Source organism: Adelges cooleyi, unplaced genomic scaffold (assembly GCF_023614345.1).
Source record: "Adelges cooleyi isolate 19-005CV unplaced genomic scaffold, UGA_ACOO_1.1 ACOO_flye_CR_arks_rails_tigmint_CR_PRNA_106, whole genome shotgun sequence".
NCBI classification, from domain to species: domain Eukaryota; kingdom Metazoa; phylum Arthropoda; class Insecta; order Hemiptera; family Adelgidae; genus Adelges; species Adelges cooleyi.
In genome coordinates, this window is record NW_026095759.1 from 332242 (window position 1) to 349842 (window position 17601).

At 32.9% G+C, this 17601-nt stretch overlaps 1 protein-coding gene across 1 annotated transcript; it reads left to right on the plus strand.

Annotated features, from left to right (window-relative positions):
• The first annotated feature begins 1277 nt into the window (after nucleotides 1–1277).
• Nucleotides 1278–13726, plus strand: LOC126837268 (arrestin homolog). Its single transcript, XM_050571107.1, has 8 exons — nucleotides 1278–1470; nucleotides 3634–3827; nucleotides 4122–4303; nucleotides 5356–5497; nucleotides 5701–5858; nucleotides 11535–11681; nucleotides 12347–12476; nucleotides 13465–13726. The coding sequence occupies exons 1-8, from the start codon at nucleotides 1362–1364 to the stop codon at nucleotides 13477–13479; spliced, it is 1077 nt and encodes a 358-aa protein (XP_050427064.1). The 5' UTR covers nucleotides 1278–1361; the 3' UTR covers nucleotides 13480–13726.
• The last annotated feature ends 3875 nt before the right edge of the window (nucleotides 13727–17601 follow it).

Genomic DNA, 17601 nt, shown 5'->3' on the forward strand with positions numbered 1-17601 from the left:
GGGTTATCGACACTGGCTTGTGTGCACACATCTCTACACAAATCTGGGCAACATTATTATTATAATATAATATAACATGATCCATTAGCATAACAATCCAGTTGAATTCGTTTCTAAATCATGACAGCGCCACTCTCTGTATTTAATACACTCTATACAGTGTGATTGAAATACTTACTTTTGTTAAAAGCATGCGGTTTATAGTATATTATGCATTGAAGGTGGTGATGAGTATTACAAATATAATGATTGTAATACAATTAGGAACGTGTAAATTAATTCAGTTAAGAAGCTTTAGACAGCCTATCGAGATACTAAGTGGCTTATACTTGCATTAAACTAGCATAATTGATTTACCGTCTCCGTTTTAGAGAATTTAAATTTAACCTCGTTTAAAAAACAAAAATTGTCATTCAACACATTTACATCCGTTTCCATGTTGATTTATTTCTGATAATCCTTTTTTTTTGCAAAAGTGTAAATATTCTAAGTAGAGACGGTGAAGTTAGATTTGAACATGTCATTATGAACATAAAACAAACTATATTGTATGGACTATATTTCTAAAAATACCTAACTGCTTTGGGGAGGAGGGACTTTGTTATATATATTTTTCAAAAATCATCTACTGATCTACAAATAAAGTGTTAAGAATCAATCGGTACCGATTTTTCAAAAACGAGTTCTATTTCATATTAGGCGCTTTTATGTCTAAAATACATCTAATGTGGTGTTTCCTCATTAAAAAAAATAATTTTAAGTTAAAAATAATACCTTGAAGCTTATGTAACTAAATCGGCACGGTCGAAATGTATTAAAACTGCTTTTTGCTCAAATATTGCCTAAATGAAACTCCTTAAAACGGTGTGTAAAACAAGCCGTGCAAATTAGACACGTCAAAAGGCATCTGCCGATCGATAGGATTTCATTTCTGGAGCTTCTCGTCCGACCTTTGCCAGGACCGGGCAAAAACTTTTTGCCTTTTCGTGGGGGCGGATGTGTAAATTTAGAATATTGCAAACACACGGTCAGCGTTAATACGGCTTAAGGAATAACCGTCAGAGTTATGTAATACATCCGCCGGGCAACAGAAACTATATCCTAATAGTTGTGATATACTAACCAGGGGCAAACCCGACCCGTCCCGGAAGGGTTTCCCCGATGGCATTGGGGTGGGATTTTTTTTTTTTAAGTTTAATTTAATAAAATATATTATTCGAACCCTGCGAGGAGGGCGTGTGTCTGTGCGTGGTATAAATTAACCGGCTTAAAACGCGGAAACCATAATACTATACCTGCTTCTGTTGTAAGAGTATTGTCATTGCCACAGTCCAATCGTCGGGTCGTCAAACCGGGAAAAAATGGTCGTCAATTTTAGCGTTTTCAAAAAATCCTCTCCCGACGGCAAATTGATCTTGTACCTCTGCCAACGCGACATCATCGATCACATATCGTTCATCGATCCGGTCGGTACGTACTTGGGCGCACATTGAAAAAAAAAAAACATTGTAATTATTATTATTAAACCCGATGAGACGTTGAGCGGTTCACGATAAAAATATGATCACCCTGTGTATTGTTATCTTCTTACACCCACTGGCACAGCCCAAAAGGCAAAAGATGACCAACACAACAATTCCACACTATGTGTTTTTCCACATCCATTACCTCCTTACTAAGTGGCCAAGACCGTGACCGTGATTAGCTTGACTTTTAGAAATCCAGCTCCTTCACATGTAGATATCCTAGTGTACTATTGTAACTTAACCTTCTCAGGGATGCAATGTGTCTCAGATTTAACTTAATTTACATTGTCACTTGTTTAAGTATTTATTTGTAGGATCTGCGATACTCGTGATAATTCATAGTTACAATAATATTAGTACTACACCTTTGACATTATTTTCATTAAGTTAATGTAAAACATATTTGAGTTGTGTTGTTTTTGCAAAGAATAATTTATATATTATACAAAAATTAGTTAAAAAATTTAGTTATTAATAATGCTACTAAACAGACAACCAATGGTTTATCTGAATGATTTGTCGTAGAATGTAGTTTTCGCATAAAACATTTTATATCTACATTGGTATTAACTTTGACAAAGTCATTTTTTTTTAAGAACAAATGACTTATGTTGCTTTTGAAATGACCTGTTCAAATATTATATAATATATTAGACATAGTCAATAGAATATTGTATAAATTCTCACTCTACTGCCCACTTTGCTTGTTTTAACTTACTTCCAAAAAATTCGACGACTTGCACTTGATTGTCATAATCTATTTGAAAGTGTATGACTTCATTGTGGCCAAAGACTAGAATTTTAGTTTTACCTTTTATTTACTTTGGTTTATCAAAAACTTGTGTCAGATTTGTGCAACGACTTTCCAAAAGACATGTTAATGATCCCAATGTCTTTACCATTAGGAAGACTTCTTCCCCTTTTTTTTTTATATATTTATCCTCTTGTTTTCTGAATCTCTGGTTGGATGAAAACTTGCTGGGCTTTTATAAGTTTCCCGGTAAAGTTTGTTGCCTGGTAAGTTAAGTTGTTCTTTCTTTGTTTAGTTTTTGGATGATGAATGTAGTTTTTTCACTTATCATAAGTCGAAACTAACGTACGAAATAAGAACAGTTGGAAATCAAAATCAAACTTTCGCCGCTTGTATGCTTTTCAGCAAAACTTTGTTAACTTCCCGACCTGTAGTTATTTTCACCAAAGTATGGCACCGTCGATTAAAATACAAATATTAACACATACGTTTATGCGCTTATTCGTATCCAGACAGTACAACTTATAATTTTGCATAAATGTCACTCGATTTTATGAGTTTTTGCCCAGTGACCAAAAATGCATAGTGGTAATATTAGATGAGAGTAGATATTGAATACCAAATGCTTTAATTTTTGAACATTACTAAAAAAAATTGTAAAATTCTGACTATAACAATATTTATAGTTTTAAAAGATAATTAACTATCATTTATCCATAAAATACATACTTTCCCCGTTACTTACAGTCAATGAGCATAATATTATATCAACGGTTCCAATACCAGTCTATTCTATTATTTATAGGCATAAATAACAGGAAATACATTTTGTTAATAAACGACAGATATTAATAATAATAATAACGAACTCATTTTTTCTCTTTATCGGCGATATGTTCATTTTGAAAGATTTTTAACAATCGAAACGTTAAAAGAGAGTAAAATAAAATTTCAAATAACAACAAAATAAATAATATTATCACTTATCAGTTATCACATTTCGTGATAACCAATGAGAACGTCGGAATCAAGGTAACCGCTTTGGTAACCCAACTAACATTTTGTTAACTTAACAAATAGAATTCCATGGTAATAATGTTACGGTGAAACTTACCTAATATAACCAGATGTTAAATTTAAATGAATTGTTAACTAACATTGTGTGTATTTAATAATAGTTGGTGAAACCGGATAATAATGTTTATTATTTTGCTAACGCCCGACCCTGAACTTGGTTACATATCGTTGTAATAGTTTATAACACATTTATCAACTCTTACAAGATGCATTGATGCACTATATTTTGCTAACTAAAATATACCTACATTATTCCAGAAAGATTTATTTCCGTTGCAGATGGCATAGTGGTGTTGGACAACTCTCTGTTGAAACAAGGCAAGGTTTTCGGACAAATCGTGTGCAGCTTCCGGTACGGCCGCAAAGATGACGAGATGATGGGCTTGTGTTTCCAAAAAGACATGTACTTGGCCTCGGCTCAAATTTACCCTCCACTCGAAGGAAACAATTCAGTTAAACTCTCTAAAATCCAGGTATCACATGACCGAACCATTTCAGCCCATTCTCTCTCATTTTCCTCACAATCGATGCAACCCCTAGACTACTCCCTCTTATGTATTAAATTCTTATTCTATCCTATCTAGTCACTCCACTCATCCGTCTTGGCATTCTCATCTCCGCTAGGTTCCAAAGTAGTAGCTGTTTTAGTTGTGATGATGCAATTTGGTCGTTATTCTCTGGACCGCATTTGCATAGGGGTGAGGGGGCAAGTATCCCGGGTGGCAAATACCACCCACTGTGTGGTTATTACTCTGTACATGTCGCAGGAATGTTTGTTGTCGAAGATGGGCAATAACGCGGTGCCGTTCAGCTTTCAAATCCCCGACAACGCCCCGGCTTCGGTTATACTCCAAGACTTGACAACCACGGACAAGGCCGACGCTTGTGGAGTTCAGTACTACGTGAAGGTGTTCTCGGGGCAGTCGGAAACCGATCACAGCCGAGCCAGGTAAATACATATTTTATGAGCATACAATTTTAATATAGCAACAAATACCTACCTACAAGGCTTGTTTTTGCACAAACTCGCAGAGTATCGCCGAGAAAGCGACGACTACCGACTACGGATAGGAGGTGCCTAATAAAACATCTCCGCACGTCGGTCCATATAGTGGAACTTGTAAAACTTTTGACGAATTTAATTATTAAAGTTTCGCAACTAAACGCGAGTTCCGAGTAGGTCTTAATAACACAGGTGCGATTGTATTTTGCTCGGACGGTTTTCGGATAAAAGAGCACAAACCGTTTCAATGGTCAAAAAACAATTCCAAATTTTGATAGTCCATATTTTGGTCTAACCTTTTATTTTTTATTAATCATGTTTGTTATTTGACAAAATATTTACAATCTATACAATAATTTGCACAATAAGCAAATTGGTTAGCTACAAAGAAAGAAAATCAGACAGTAGGGAATTTCACAGTTGAGACATCTAATAAGATAAAAGAACATTCATTTTAGTTGTTCTTAAGAAAATCTCGTGGCCAGTTTCTTTTAAGTCGCCTTACGGGATTCTCAGGGAGAGTTTTTGATGCGAGCTGGGAGACCAATTATATTTTCGTGTGACTCTAGTCTGGAGTAGAATCGTTGGTAGAAGATTTCTGCAGTTACAGCGATTGTGGCAATCTTGAGGTCGGAGTGAAGTGAAACATTTTAAACATACCAAGGGGCTTTTGTAATTATTCTGAGGCATATAGACTGGAAATGTTTGAATTGTTTTGGTGTTCAAAGTTTTTGCTGATTCCCAAATAATAATACCATAGGTCCATAAAGGCTATTGTAAAAAAGAAGCTCATTAAACACTTGGCATACGCGATATTGTCACATTGACTTGTACACTTAAACTAAAAAAAAAAAAATAAAGTAGACCTACTAATCTGTCATCAATTAACCCCAAACAAATATAACAAACTATTACTATGCTCTAAACTGTGCGCTTCGGTTTATTGCGCAAACCACTCATAAGTCATTATTAGTAAATTGTCTTACATTTTTTTTTAGACAATCTGTGGCCATGCGAATCCGGAAAATCCAATTTGCCCCTATCATGCGGTCGCCGACCAAACATCCCTGTACGATCGTCCGGAAAGACTTCATGTTCAGCCCCGGACAACTGGAACTGGAAGCAGCTCTCGACAAACAAGTACTTAATACTCAAACATGTATAGCATCATAACACTCAAGTAGGATATCGGTCTCAAGTGTGTCGAATCTGTTGGTCATACAAAAAACGTCTGCACCGCTATAGTCTAAGCCAAATCCTTAAATTCTAAATAGTCTGATAGGCCATGATAAATGTTATAAGTCCAAGTAGAACACAGTGTAATGCATATAACCTACGTACAGGTGTACATGCCAGGCGAAACCGTAATGGTCACCGTGTGCATAAACAACAGCAGCAACAAGATGGTGAAAAAAATCAAAGTGATGATGCAACAGATAGTGGATATTGTGATTTTCCAAAACGGACAATGCAGGACCACCATAGCCGCGGCGGAAACCCAGTGAGTATAACTGCACATTAATATAAATTATGTTCAACTTAAGCATATTCTGTTTTAATCGAAATTGATTACCCCTTAAATGCTGCAAAAACGTTCAAAATATCATACAATTGTCTACAGGTTTACATACCTATTATACTTATCGAGGAGTTTGGTGTAGGTCATTTTTTGTCCAAATCTTAATTTAAAAAAAAAACATTACAAATGGTCGCCGCGGTAGTTTGACAAATACATTAACAAATTAAGATTGTTTAATACATTTATACATAAAAAAATCCTCATTCGTATGTGTTTCGATGCCAACATTATCATTTTAAGTAACCAACTATTTTTTTTGTTGTAAAATTATAATTTATACATGCTTTTAAAAACTAGTGGGTGTGGTGTTATTTTAATACCTACCTTTTTACTGAACGTTTAGGATAATATTATTAAAATATGTAGATTACTGTTTTAATTAAATCCCAACGTTTACCATCCGGAACTACTTCTAAACATACAATTAGCCGTTCAACGAGTTTTGGAACGTTACCCGTTTGAACATATACGGATATGAACTTGGAATAATTTTTGTAGGACGTTTTAGTAACCAGTGCTTTACTTATATAGAGAATATTATGTCAACTACTTGAATTTGGGAGCCAATCAGTGTGCATATAGTTTGTCGGCTTAACCTTTGACTTGCTTGCCACCGCAATCAACATTATATAATTACAGGCTAAAAGTTTATTATCCAACTGGGCGTAACTGGGAGTTACATATAAAGTGTCCACTGGGATCACATAAATTGTTTATGGACATTAATATTGAACATTATCACTATCAGCACATATGTGTTATGTGAATCTTAGAGACACGCCTAAATTAATCTAAAATACTTCAAAGAACCCCAACTAGATTTTACAGGACACCCATTTTAGGTTTCTCATTTTTACCACTCACCTGATATTAATGGATATTATTGTAATTATTACAAACGCGCAGTCAATACCGTCGATATACTAGTATGGACACTATTAATTTTATTTAGATTAGTCATTTTTTACCGAGAAGAGAAGTGACCAGTTCATAAAATGTCCAAATTATATTATGTTCTAATAGCATTATATTGGGTAGCATAAAAATGTGTTGGTTTCATAAACCGTATTTGGATCTAACCTGAGCTTTCATTTAAAATGTATAAACTAAAATTATTAATAAAACCAAAATTGTATTTAAAAAAAAAAATCAAAACATAAATACATTTTTACTATCCAAATAATATTTTAAAATATGCACATTATTATTATAAACAAATTATTGAAATACATACATTTTTCAATTTATAACTGAATAATGGTTTTATTAAAATACAAATTGAAATAACAATTAAAGTTGAAAAATTATTTTTAACAAAATTCAAATAATATAATATATATAATTACTTGTAAAAACTATGAACTAAAAAAAAATATATATTTGTTAAGTAATAGTATTCAAAACTTGTTTTTTGGTTGTTTTTTAATTAATTTTTTTTCTGATCTATTGTTAGAATAATGTGTTATGTAAGTATGTATATCGGAATTCTTCGCAACTAAATGAGGAATAAATTTAAAATATTTTAGGGTACTATTAAGGGTATATATTATAATATTTTTCAATGTTTTCGCAAATTTTACATTCCAGGGCCTAAATTAGTTAGATAGTAGTTTTTTTTTGTAAAAAAAAAAAATACTGGTTTATTCCTCTGTTTCTAATGATGATTTTGTATAAAAGCAACATTTTGTTTAAAATTGATATTTACACCTTAAAAAAATTAAAAACTAAAAAAAAAATTTTTTTTTGAAAAATTGATGCTCGCAACCTCTAAAATTAATTTTAAAAATCTGAAAAAATAGGAAAATATTATTTTACCTCAAGGAACATAGAAGAACAAAAAAAAAAAAACAATTTTTTTTTGGTACACCCTAATATATATATATATATATATCTAAATAGTACTACTTAATATATTACACAACATAAATATATTGTAATCACCCGTTTGTCTGGTTTAATAAAATGGCAACACGTATGCTGTGATTGTCATTGACTAAATCCAATGTGGCTCCAAAAATAAAAACTACTAAATTGCAATTTTTTTTAGAGACAATTAGTGTCTTGCGTTAATTCGATCACTCTGTACAGCAAACGGGGGGTGGAAATCGTTTCTCGTGCAGTCCATTTCGTTCGGGTATGCTGTTTGATAGGATTAAAAATAAATAGAAAATCGAATTGCACGGCCACGTAATCCGGCCTTTATCTTGGGGTTGACCGAAGACCACAAAAGAGGGTCGAGCACAAGTCAATCTCATCCCTTCAGTATTAAACGTCCGACACAATGGCCAAATAAATCTATAGCGGTCGCGACGGTGCTGTTAACTTTTTGGCGGCCTATTCGATTTTGACCGAACCCAAAGTATGTAATGCATTAATTTTAATAACTGCTTTAATGGCATTTAAATAGTTTTAAACGTCCGGCTTTAACCGATAGAGGCGAGGGGATGCGGTTTTAAATCAGTATGCCGTGTTAAAATTGAATTGCCAATAACTTAATCCAATTAAGGTGGGTCCGGCCCACGTAGAAGGGTAGACAATATAAATCACAAGCAGTGAAAAATTCGTTTCCAGCACAACCTAACGTAGTATCCAAAGAACAGCTCTGTGTAAGTCTTTACAGAATTTAAATGAATAGTTAAAATGTTGTCAGGCTTTAAAACGGTTTAAAACGTCCAAAAAGCAGACAGCTTTCAATCCCCTCGTGTAAAAAAAAGATCCTAATCTAAAAACACTATTCGAACAATATCGTTATTGTGGTTAGTTTGCCATAGAAGAACATTTTGACACTAAGTTTGATTTGTTTTTAAGTACCATTTGCCCGACTCTGATTACTTTCATTCCCTTCGAGCTATCCACCGAAACCTCCAGTGCGACCTATTGATGTCTGTAGCGATTGGAAATTCCTAAGAACTCGTTCGAATTATCTACTAACCTTGGTCGCAATGAGAAGACAACACTGTGCTCATCACAAGTGCCACGACAGGTGTGATGGTGTGTCAATTTGTAGGTAAATTGCAATTGCCAGGGCCAACGGTATGGTTGCTGTGTATATTACTTCAACGATACGCGATCCCGTTAATGATGAATAATTATGCTGTTAAGTACGTTACAATAATGATAATCCTCAAAGTGCAAAATGCTTATAAATAATCCATTAAGGCTCGAGTGCTCGATTTCACGTGCGGCGCATAAACCAACCGAGGTTGGTTTTGAATACTTTTATTAGAATAGGCTGTTTCTGTAGAATCTGCAACATATCTTTGGTTGACAAAGATACAAGCGTAGACGTTTTAAGAAGAATAGGCAAAGAACCAGAGGTGATGAATAGTATAGAATCTGGGAAGCTGCAATATTTTGGACATATTATGCTGAGAGGTGAAACATATCAGCTCTTACGTCTCATAAGAGGAGCAGGGAAGACCTAGAACGAGCTGGCTGCAAAATCTAACAAGGTGGTTCCAATACAACACTAAGGAGCTATTCAGCACGGCCAAGGACAAAGACCATGATGATTTCCAACATTCGATAGAAGAGGAACACGAATAAGAAGATTAAATTAAGTTAGATCTTTTATATTATTTTGAATAGTTATAATACTGGATGTCACGCCATACAACAGTATGTCCATTTTTTAAATTACCCGTGCATGGCGATCACCGGCTATAGCTTGGTTTTACAGATTTATTACTCCAGTTTAAAAAGTAAATTTGGATTCTCAACTAGTGCGGTGAAAAGTTAAATAAGGTTCCTTTTCAAAATGGTTATTTCCATGTAAATTTATTCAGTCGCCGTTAGTGTACACACGCTACCCTCATCTCACTCTAGAAATACCCTTCTTAACAATTTTTTCTTACTTTTTCCTGACCTTTTCTCGTCGTCGACTTTGCTCATTAAAATCGATACGTTAATATTCAATTTTAATTGAAATTCAGCCGGCATTCGAGTTATTTCAATGGCTTTAGCTGCTCACTCTTATGAATATATTCAGCATTAATCGACCTGGTTTATATTGTAGTGAAGTCACTGTACAGCTGTCGTTTGTTCTGAGGTGTAGAAATTGTTGTAGACAATAATAACTTTGTTGTACTTTGTGAACATAAGATAAGTAATATACAAGTAAATATTTGTCTACAGGCGATATTGTAAGAGAATAGTTTATATGTGTGTGAATGGAAGAGACTGAAAGAGAGAGAGAGAGTGAAAAAGAAACAGTCGATAAAACTAGAACACCTACTATTAGTTAAGTTTACTAGAACTTTATCCGTGTCTTGTGTGTCATGATCTCACTGCCGGCTTAAAAGATAATATACACGGTCGAAATATGATTATTATTTTTCGATTCGGGAAGAAAATTATATTATATATATATAGTAAATATTATTAAAACTTTGACCGAAGGACTAATGGAATTGATTAACAGAGATTCTGTGAACTCCTACAGAGATAGCGTGATGAAAACTTTTCCTTTTGACTTCCTTCGGGACTTCTATCTTTCAAAGCACATAATAAAATGATAAATTCCCAGACGTGCAATCCGGATCCGATTTCGCGTATCTCACACGTTATTTCTATATTTACTGTTACAATATTATGCGCAGACTTAATGATGAGTAAGTTTGTCTCAAATAATGCCTCATAAAATGATTGCTAGAGGTAAGATGAGAAAAATTGTTTGATCAAAAAATACAGCTCTACGTGACATATTTAGGTCATATTAATTTGATAAAACATCTTCGTAGAGACGCATTTTAATAGTATTTATGTCCAACTAAAACAAATTTGTGTTTGTTTGATTTTCCCAAAATCATTTTTTTAGAAATGTAGAAATGAGTGTCTAAATTGAAAATGTTGCTATTTTTCTTATATATATATATATAGCACAACTAAATAAATGATAATGAAATTCTTAATGGAAACTTTACAAGTTCATAACTTGTAACTTACAAGTTGTGAAAACCGAAAGAGTAAAATATGGACGTTTTTAAATTAAAGAAATCACACTACTGTAACGTATATAATTATTAAAAGTTTGAATAGTAATTGAAAATCTGTAAAATTGACTTTTTTTGGTGTTCAAAAGAATTTTTATAATGGAAAGTGCTTTTATCATACTTTTCATTTTAAAGCGACGAGCAAAAACTTAATTATCGTATTTTTTATTTTTTTAATGAAATTACTTTGTTCGCAGCTACTATAATTTCATTTTATCCGGATTCATTAATCACTTGAAAGTTTTTAATGGAGGAAAAGTTACCTAATATTTTTTTCTTTTCAAGTTATTAATCTGCCGAGAAACGTTCATGTTTTCCCAGAATTAAGCTCATAATATATTTGAGTATAAACTTAATAGTTTTTATACTTAGTATACAATGGGAAAGGCTCATTCGACATGTTTTCAAATGCTGTAAAATCATAATAAATAAATATAATCACGGTTATGAGTAATCTCCCAGTGCAATTGATACTTTGTTAAATATACATGAACAGGGATAGACAAAGGGATTCAAATGAACATAGTGGCTCATTGTATTTGAATTACCAGACGTTTATTATGACATAATATTATAAAACTGCTACTTTATTGTAAAACGATTCCAGAGAGGGCTGTCCAATTTTGCCGGGTTCGTCTATACAAAAAACATTAGCCATGCTGCCCACCATAGACAACGTAAGGGGCAAATATGGCGTCGCTCTGGAGGATTCACTCAAGGACAAAGAAGAACCATCGTTGGCCTCGTCGGTGTTGTGAGTACAACAATAACCAATAACAGTGGTCCAATGAGGGTCTGTGCAACCCAGCATAAGTGTTTCATATAATTTTTTTCATGCTCGTTTCCAATAGATAATAATATACACCACAATTATTGCAAAGGGTCTACGCTTGTTGAGCAACACTCCCACTGGGTCCTTTTATATAGCATTGTGCGCGCACTTGGCATCCTTTACACTTCAGAAATCGTTCGCCATACTTCTCTTTGGACTGATATAGTTTTCCAATCATGCCGTTGCCAAGTTTCTTCTGCGAGCCGTGAAAAGTTCCATCGTTGACTTTCGGCTGGCTTCAAGCCAACCGCCATTGCCTGCACCGGTGTTTCCCAATGATTGCCAATGGCAGAACTACTCGACAACATATTATTGGCGTTTTTGTAATTCAATTTTTAGTTTCGACGATTAACGGATAAAACGTTTCTGCTCAATCTAAACCGATATTCCTGTTTTTTCATATCTTATTGTTCGCCAAAGGCCTTGTCTTTCCAAAGACGGATTTTGATCAAGTTAATGACCATAAAACGACCCCATATTATATAAGAAGTCTAAAATTATAAATAATGTGTTCAATAACAGTTTGGGTACTGTATTTTTCTTATTCGTGCCAAAAGTCTTAGCTCTTAACCCGTTCTGTTGTTCAGGATACCGAGCCCGGATATCAAAGACGTGTTCGGAATCATCGTGTCGTACACGGTCAAAGTTAAGTTGTATTTGGGCGCTCTGGGAGGAGATCTAACGGCTGAACTACCGTTCTTGATCATGCATTCCAAGGTAAGTGACTTATTAGTCTGTCAAAAATGTGCAATCTTTTGATTTCTTGACACGAAGAGGGGGAAGAGGAATGCAAGCTGATGGAGGAGTAATATGCAGGGGAGGGGAAAAGAAGAGGATCGGGTAGTTAAACGGGTGAGTGGGTAAAGGCGTTGACTGACACTTTTTGTGAAATAGTTTCTAGTTTGAATAGTAATAAAAATAGTTTGAATGAACGAAAGTGTTAGGATATATTACACAATTTACCGAAAAATTATAACAGTTGAATGTGCGTCGAGCTTAAAAAAGTTCCAAGCGTTTCAACAATATATGACACTATTATATGTTTGATTATTTTGGCTAAAATGTTGCCGCGCTCGTAACCAGTTTTGAAATTATCAGTTAACACCTTTATCCACTCACCCCTTAAGACATAAGTGTGGATAAAATTGGGATGGTATGGTGATAACGAGAAATAAATAATTCCTGCATAAGAGATAAGAGTATCAGCTGATACATACGCGCAACTAGAACTACATTTTAGGGGGTGCTAAAACTATGTATTAATCATAATTCTTATCTCCAATTTTCAATTTTCATTAGATATAATACAAAACATTAGAAAACAAAAACATTTTTAAATAACAAATTTCAACAGAGTATAAGCATTATTAAACATTTTTGCGTACAAATCAAATATTGGGGCTTGAATTTTGGGAGTGCTATTTTGTGTCTGGGGTGCTTAGGCTGCTTAGCACCCCCCTAGTTGCTGATAAGAGATGAATGATAAAATAATCAACTGATAAGGATGATTGATAAGAGACAGACAATCGTCTGACCATAAGAAAAGTTGATAGTCTAATGTCTTTCGTTCAAGGAAAAATATAGATTTTTATTTGCATACCGTAGGAATTGTCTAAGAGATTCGCCGGTAGAGTGTAAGAATGTTTACCCAAACTTAATTTTTTCCTTTTTAACCGGTTATCAATAATGCACTTTTTTGTTTTAGCCAAAGAAAGACTAACCATTTGCCAGTGGAAATGAAAATCTTCTCACTCGACAATCCGACACGACATGATAATTACTACTTACCTTATACACCTACTGCATAGACAACGATTGAGTAGTAGATATAACGGTCGTTATTTATATACTCACATATGGACAATAGTGATAAATAATATTATTCTAATTTGTATCGTTGCGTTTTACTATGTTTATTAACAATGTATACCTATTAATAAATATTAATACATTGTTGTTGATGGCAAAAACATATACCTACCGTGTTATCTGTTGCTCGACTTGCCTGGTTTTGGTTTTTTAATCTACTCGGGTCTTACATTGTATGCTTTGTCCAAAAACTGTAGGCAATAATTTTTTTTATTTTCAAAATATTAAAAAATATATACATGACATTATTATATCAAAGACTCGTGGGGAAGACATTAAATCAACTAGCACCGATGACTAACGAATATCACACTATGGTTCTTACACAAAAAAGCTATCTAAAAAAAATACAAGATACAATTAATTTAAATTAAAAAACTAGTCAAAATAGTTGAGCATTCTGGACATTACTTGTCTGCTGAAGGGTGTAACGGGGTCGGATTTTGTGGTATTGTTGTCATAAGCGTTTTTAAAAAAATCCAAATTCGCAATTGTCCAATGTCCGTTTCTGTTGCATGGGTCTTCCTCCCCAGAGCTTGGGGGAAACATTATTAAACAAAAGATATTTTGTAAATAGGGTACACAGTTTTATTAAAGGCTTATAAAGTTACAAGGTTTTAATAATTTAATAGTTATGCAACAATAAATAATATATTTGAAAAGACAAAACACACAATGATAGAAAATTAAATACAAATAATCTGAATAAATTTTTAGGTAAAAATAATAAACAATAATATGTCTTAGCAACAGATATACTTTTTATGTTATGCAATTTCATAATTTGTCGTTTTTTACACCCAGTTTTATTATCAGCTAATAATAATAACTTTTTTTCGCTATAAAAAATGTACTGTGAATCGTTACCAATTTTCGATTGGCGACCTTGCATGGCTTTTTTTTATAAACCTATTAAATTGACTTGTGCGCTATTCACAAAAGTCTATAATAAATATATTGTCTGAACAACACTGTCGGGAAACAACAAGGAAACACATCACACACGGTCTAGTAAAGGTGCTCTTTTGATTTTAAGAGAAAAATCTTATATTAACACACGGCTGTAAACACAGAAAACCAAACGAGTCACGCCATCTGTAGACGATGATTGACAACAAGTTTTTTGTACTAAAAAATCGAGCATCATCCTAATAGCACAGATCAGACGATAACACATTAAATAAAGAAAATATTCTTTTGTTCATACACAGCGAGTTTATGTGACGTTCTGCACAGAATCAAGTGAAAATTTAAAAGTAAATTTTGGTCAGATTGACAAAGAATGATGCGGCTGTTCATCAAATTTATTTTTATTTAATAAATATAATCTACACATAATATAAGCATTATTTAATTTACATGTATCATATAAATCTCTCTCCTGCACTTAAGTAAATTTTGAACGTGTATTTTCAAAATAAAAAAGGATTGACACATACACATTTGAGTGCCTAGTACAATCGAGAAAGTGTGATTAGAATCTTTAATGTTTGATCAGTGTAGACAGTTGGTTAGGTATCGTTTCAGATATTATTGAAAGAATTTCACAGTATTGAGTACTAGTTAAAATTATCTTGGTTTTTATTAAAGAAAGACAGATCCTATTGGCTAGTCAGTCTCAATTTTTAGCTATCATAAAAATCTTAAATAGTTAAATTTAATAAATTGTAAAATGGGACGACTGAACAAGTTCTTTCATACAAGTTATGTATCGGTAACTAAGATTTAGCGACTGCACACCGTTTCATTGTATCTGTTACAATCCTTTCTTTATGATTAACTCTATGAAAGTGGGTACAAGTCTGTAAGGCTACACGGTATATCAGACATAAGGTAAAAAAAAAAAAATTAAGAAAATTACCAAACAAACCTGATGCATTTGTGTAAGAAATCCAGCCAATTAGCCACTTATTTTAGACAAATTTATTTAGTGTGTTTTTTTTCTTCATATTTTTTGTATGACGCAGCCTTTTTTTCCTTATTTGCTTTGAACTTACTTGCTAAGTTGTTGAATAATTTGGTAAAATATAATAAAAAAATCTATCTACATTTAATCAATGTATTTATCAAGTAAAAAAATAAATTTCAAAAATTCTCAAGAGTTAGTATATTTTATTTTGTTTGCACAACACAAATTTAAAAACTTGTTGACAAATTGGAACTTTGTAAATTATAACTAAAAATTACCAAATATTTCCAATCGAAACAAATACAAACGTTTTACCAAAATTATTGACTTGGCAAGAACAATTTTTAAAAGAATCACACTTATTGATGGTTGGTTGGTTATAAAAAATTAGATAAAAAAGTTTTGTAAGATATATTGCCAAGTTCAAGATAAATATATTAAAAAGTTGAATTAATTTATTTTTCTAATTATTATCATTATTTATTTATCTAAAAACACAATATAACATAATATTATATTAAACCATTCAATCGCATTAACCAACTTAGTTCAATCAGTTTTTTAACCATATAGTAATAAAATGCCCATATGTATTTAAATTTAACATCCGGTTAAGTTAAGTTTCATCATAACAATAATATTATTATTAAATTCTATTAGTTGAGTTAACGAAATGTTAGTTGGGTTACCAAAGCGGTTAGATATTAATAAACACGGTAACCTCGATTCCAACGTTCTCATTGGCTATCAAGAAATGTGGTAACTGATAAGTGATAATGTTATAATTTTATAATCAAATCTCAATTAGTAATGTATAATTTGATCTATACTGGCACTTACAATGGCATCACAATTAACTTTTTAACAAGCCGATTTCGGCTGATTAACTTAACAACCGTTATAACAACGTGTTAAGGCTAACAAATCTCGACAAAACCCAAATGTTCACTAATTGTTAAGTATAATTAACTATAAGTTAAGTCCTTGACACATGTTGGTGAAATCGGCCCACAATGTTTTGTAAAATATTTTCATAACGCTGAATTACTTGGTTTCGGCGTTTTCCATCATCTTCCAGACTTCGGCATGCCGCGTAGCAACGTATTTGCTTTTAGGTACTTGTATGTAGTTGGATCAAACGATGATATAAGTACGACTTAAGACGTCTAACGTGGATTCGCAACATTGACAATAGCTTTGTTCCAGTCACGATTATAAAGAAATTTTTTTAACCGTGGTTCCAGCATTAGTGTTGTAAACAAGTTTAATTGATACCAACATATTCTGAACGCGCATGCGCCTATAATAACAGGTTTGCAGTTACAATGCGCTGGAACAGTTTTCGGCGATTGTGGTCGTAACCATTAACCATGAGATGGGTTACCATATTAACCTAGGTTTTTGCTTTTGCACTGAAGTTAACACTTAACATAAAAAAAAAACTATTGCAATATATTCTAATAATTTATCGCCATTCGCCTACTATGTTTGATTAATTATTGTATTAAAAAAAAATTCATACATCAGTAAATTAGTGTACACGTGTTTTATACTTATTTTAGGGTAACTAAAATAACTGATATTTTATAGAGGTGTATAACAGCAAAGTAAGCTGTGTAACCAATATGTTGATAATTATGAAATATATTGCTTGGTCGATTTCAAAGGTCTTGTTAAAAAAATCATAATAATATGTCTCTATATATTATGAAGGAGGAGAGTCAAGGCGAATAATATGTCACAATATCTTATAATTTCTTCAACAGTAGTATTGTAAGAGCCCCCTCCCCCCTTCTTAACTGGGAAAGGCCTGGGAGGGGAGATAAAATATCAACTAATTACTGATAATCAAAAAAACGTGTAACTGTTATCAGTGCAAATTCACTTACCATTTTTGACTTGATGGATAAATATAGTCACGGTAGTATCCCACAAAAGCTAATTTTTTTATAGGTATGATGAAATTTTACAAGGGAAATTCAACAATAAGAATTAAAAAAACAATTTTAATCAAAATCAATTTATACTTACCTCGAATTCTCGTCCTATCTGTAATAATTATAG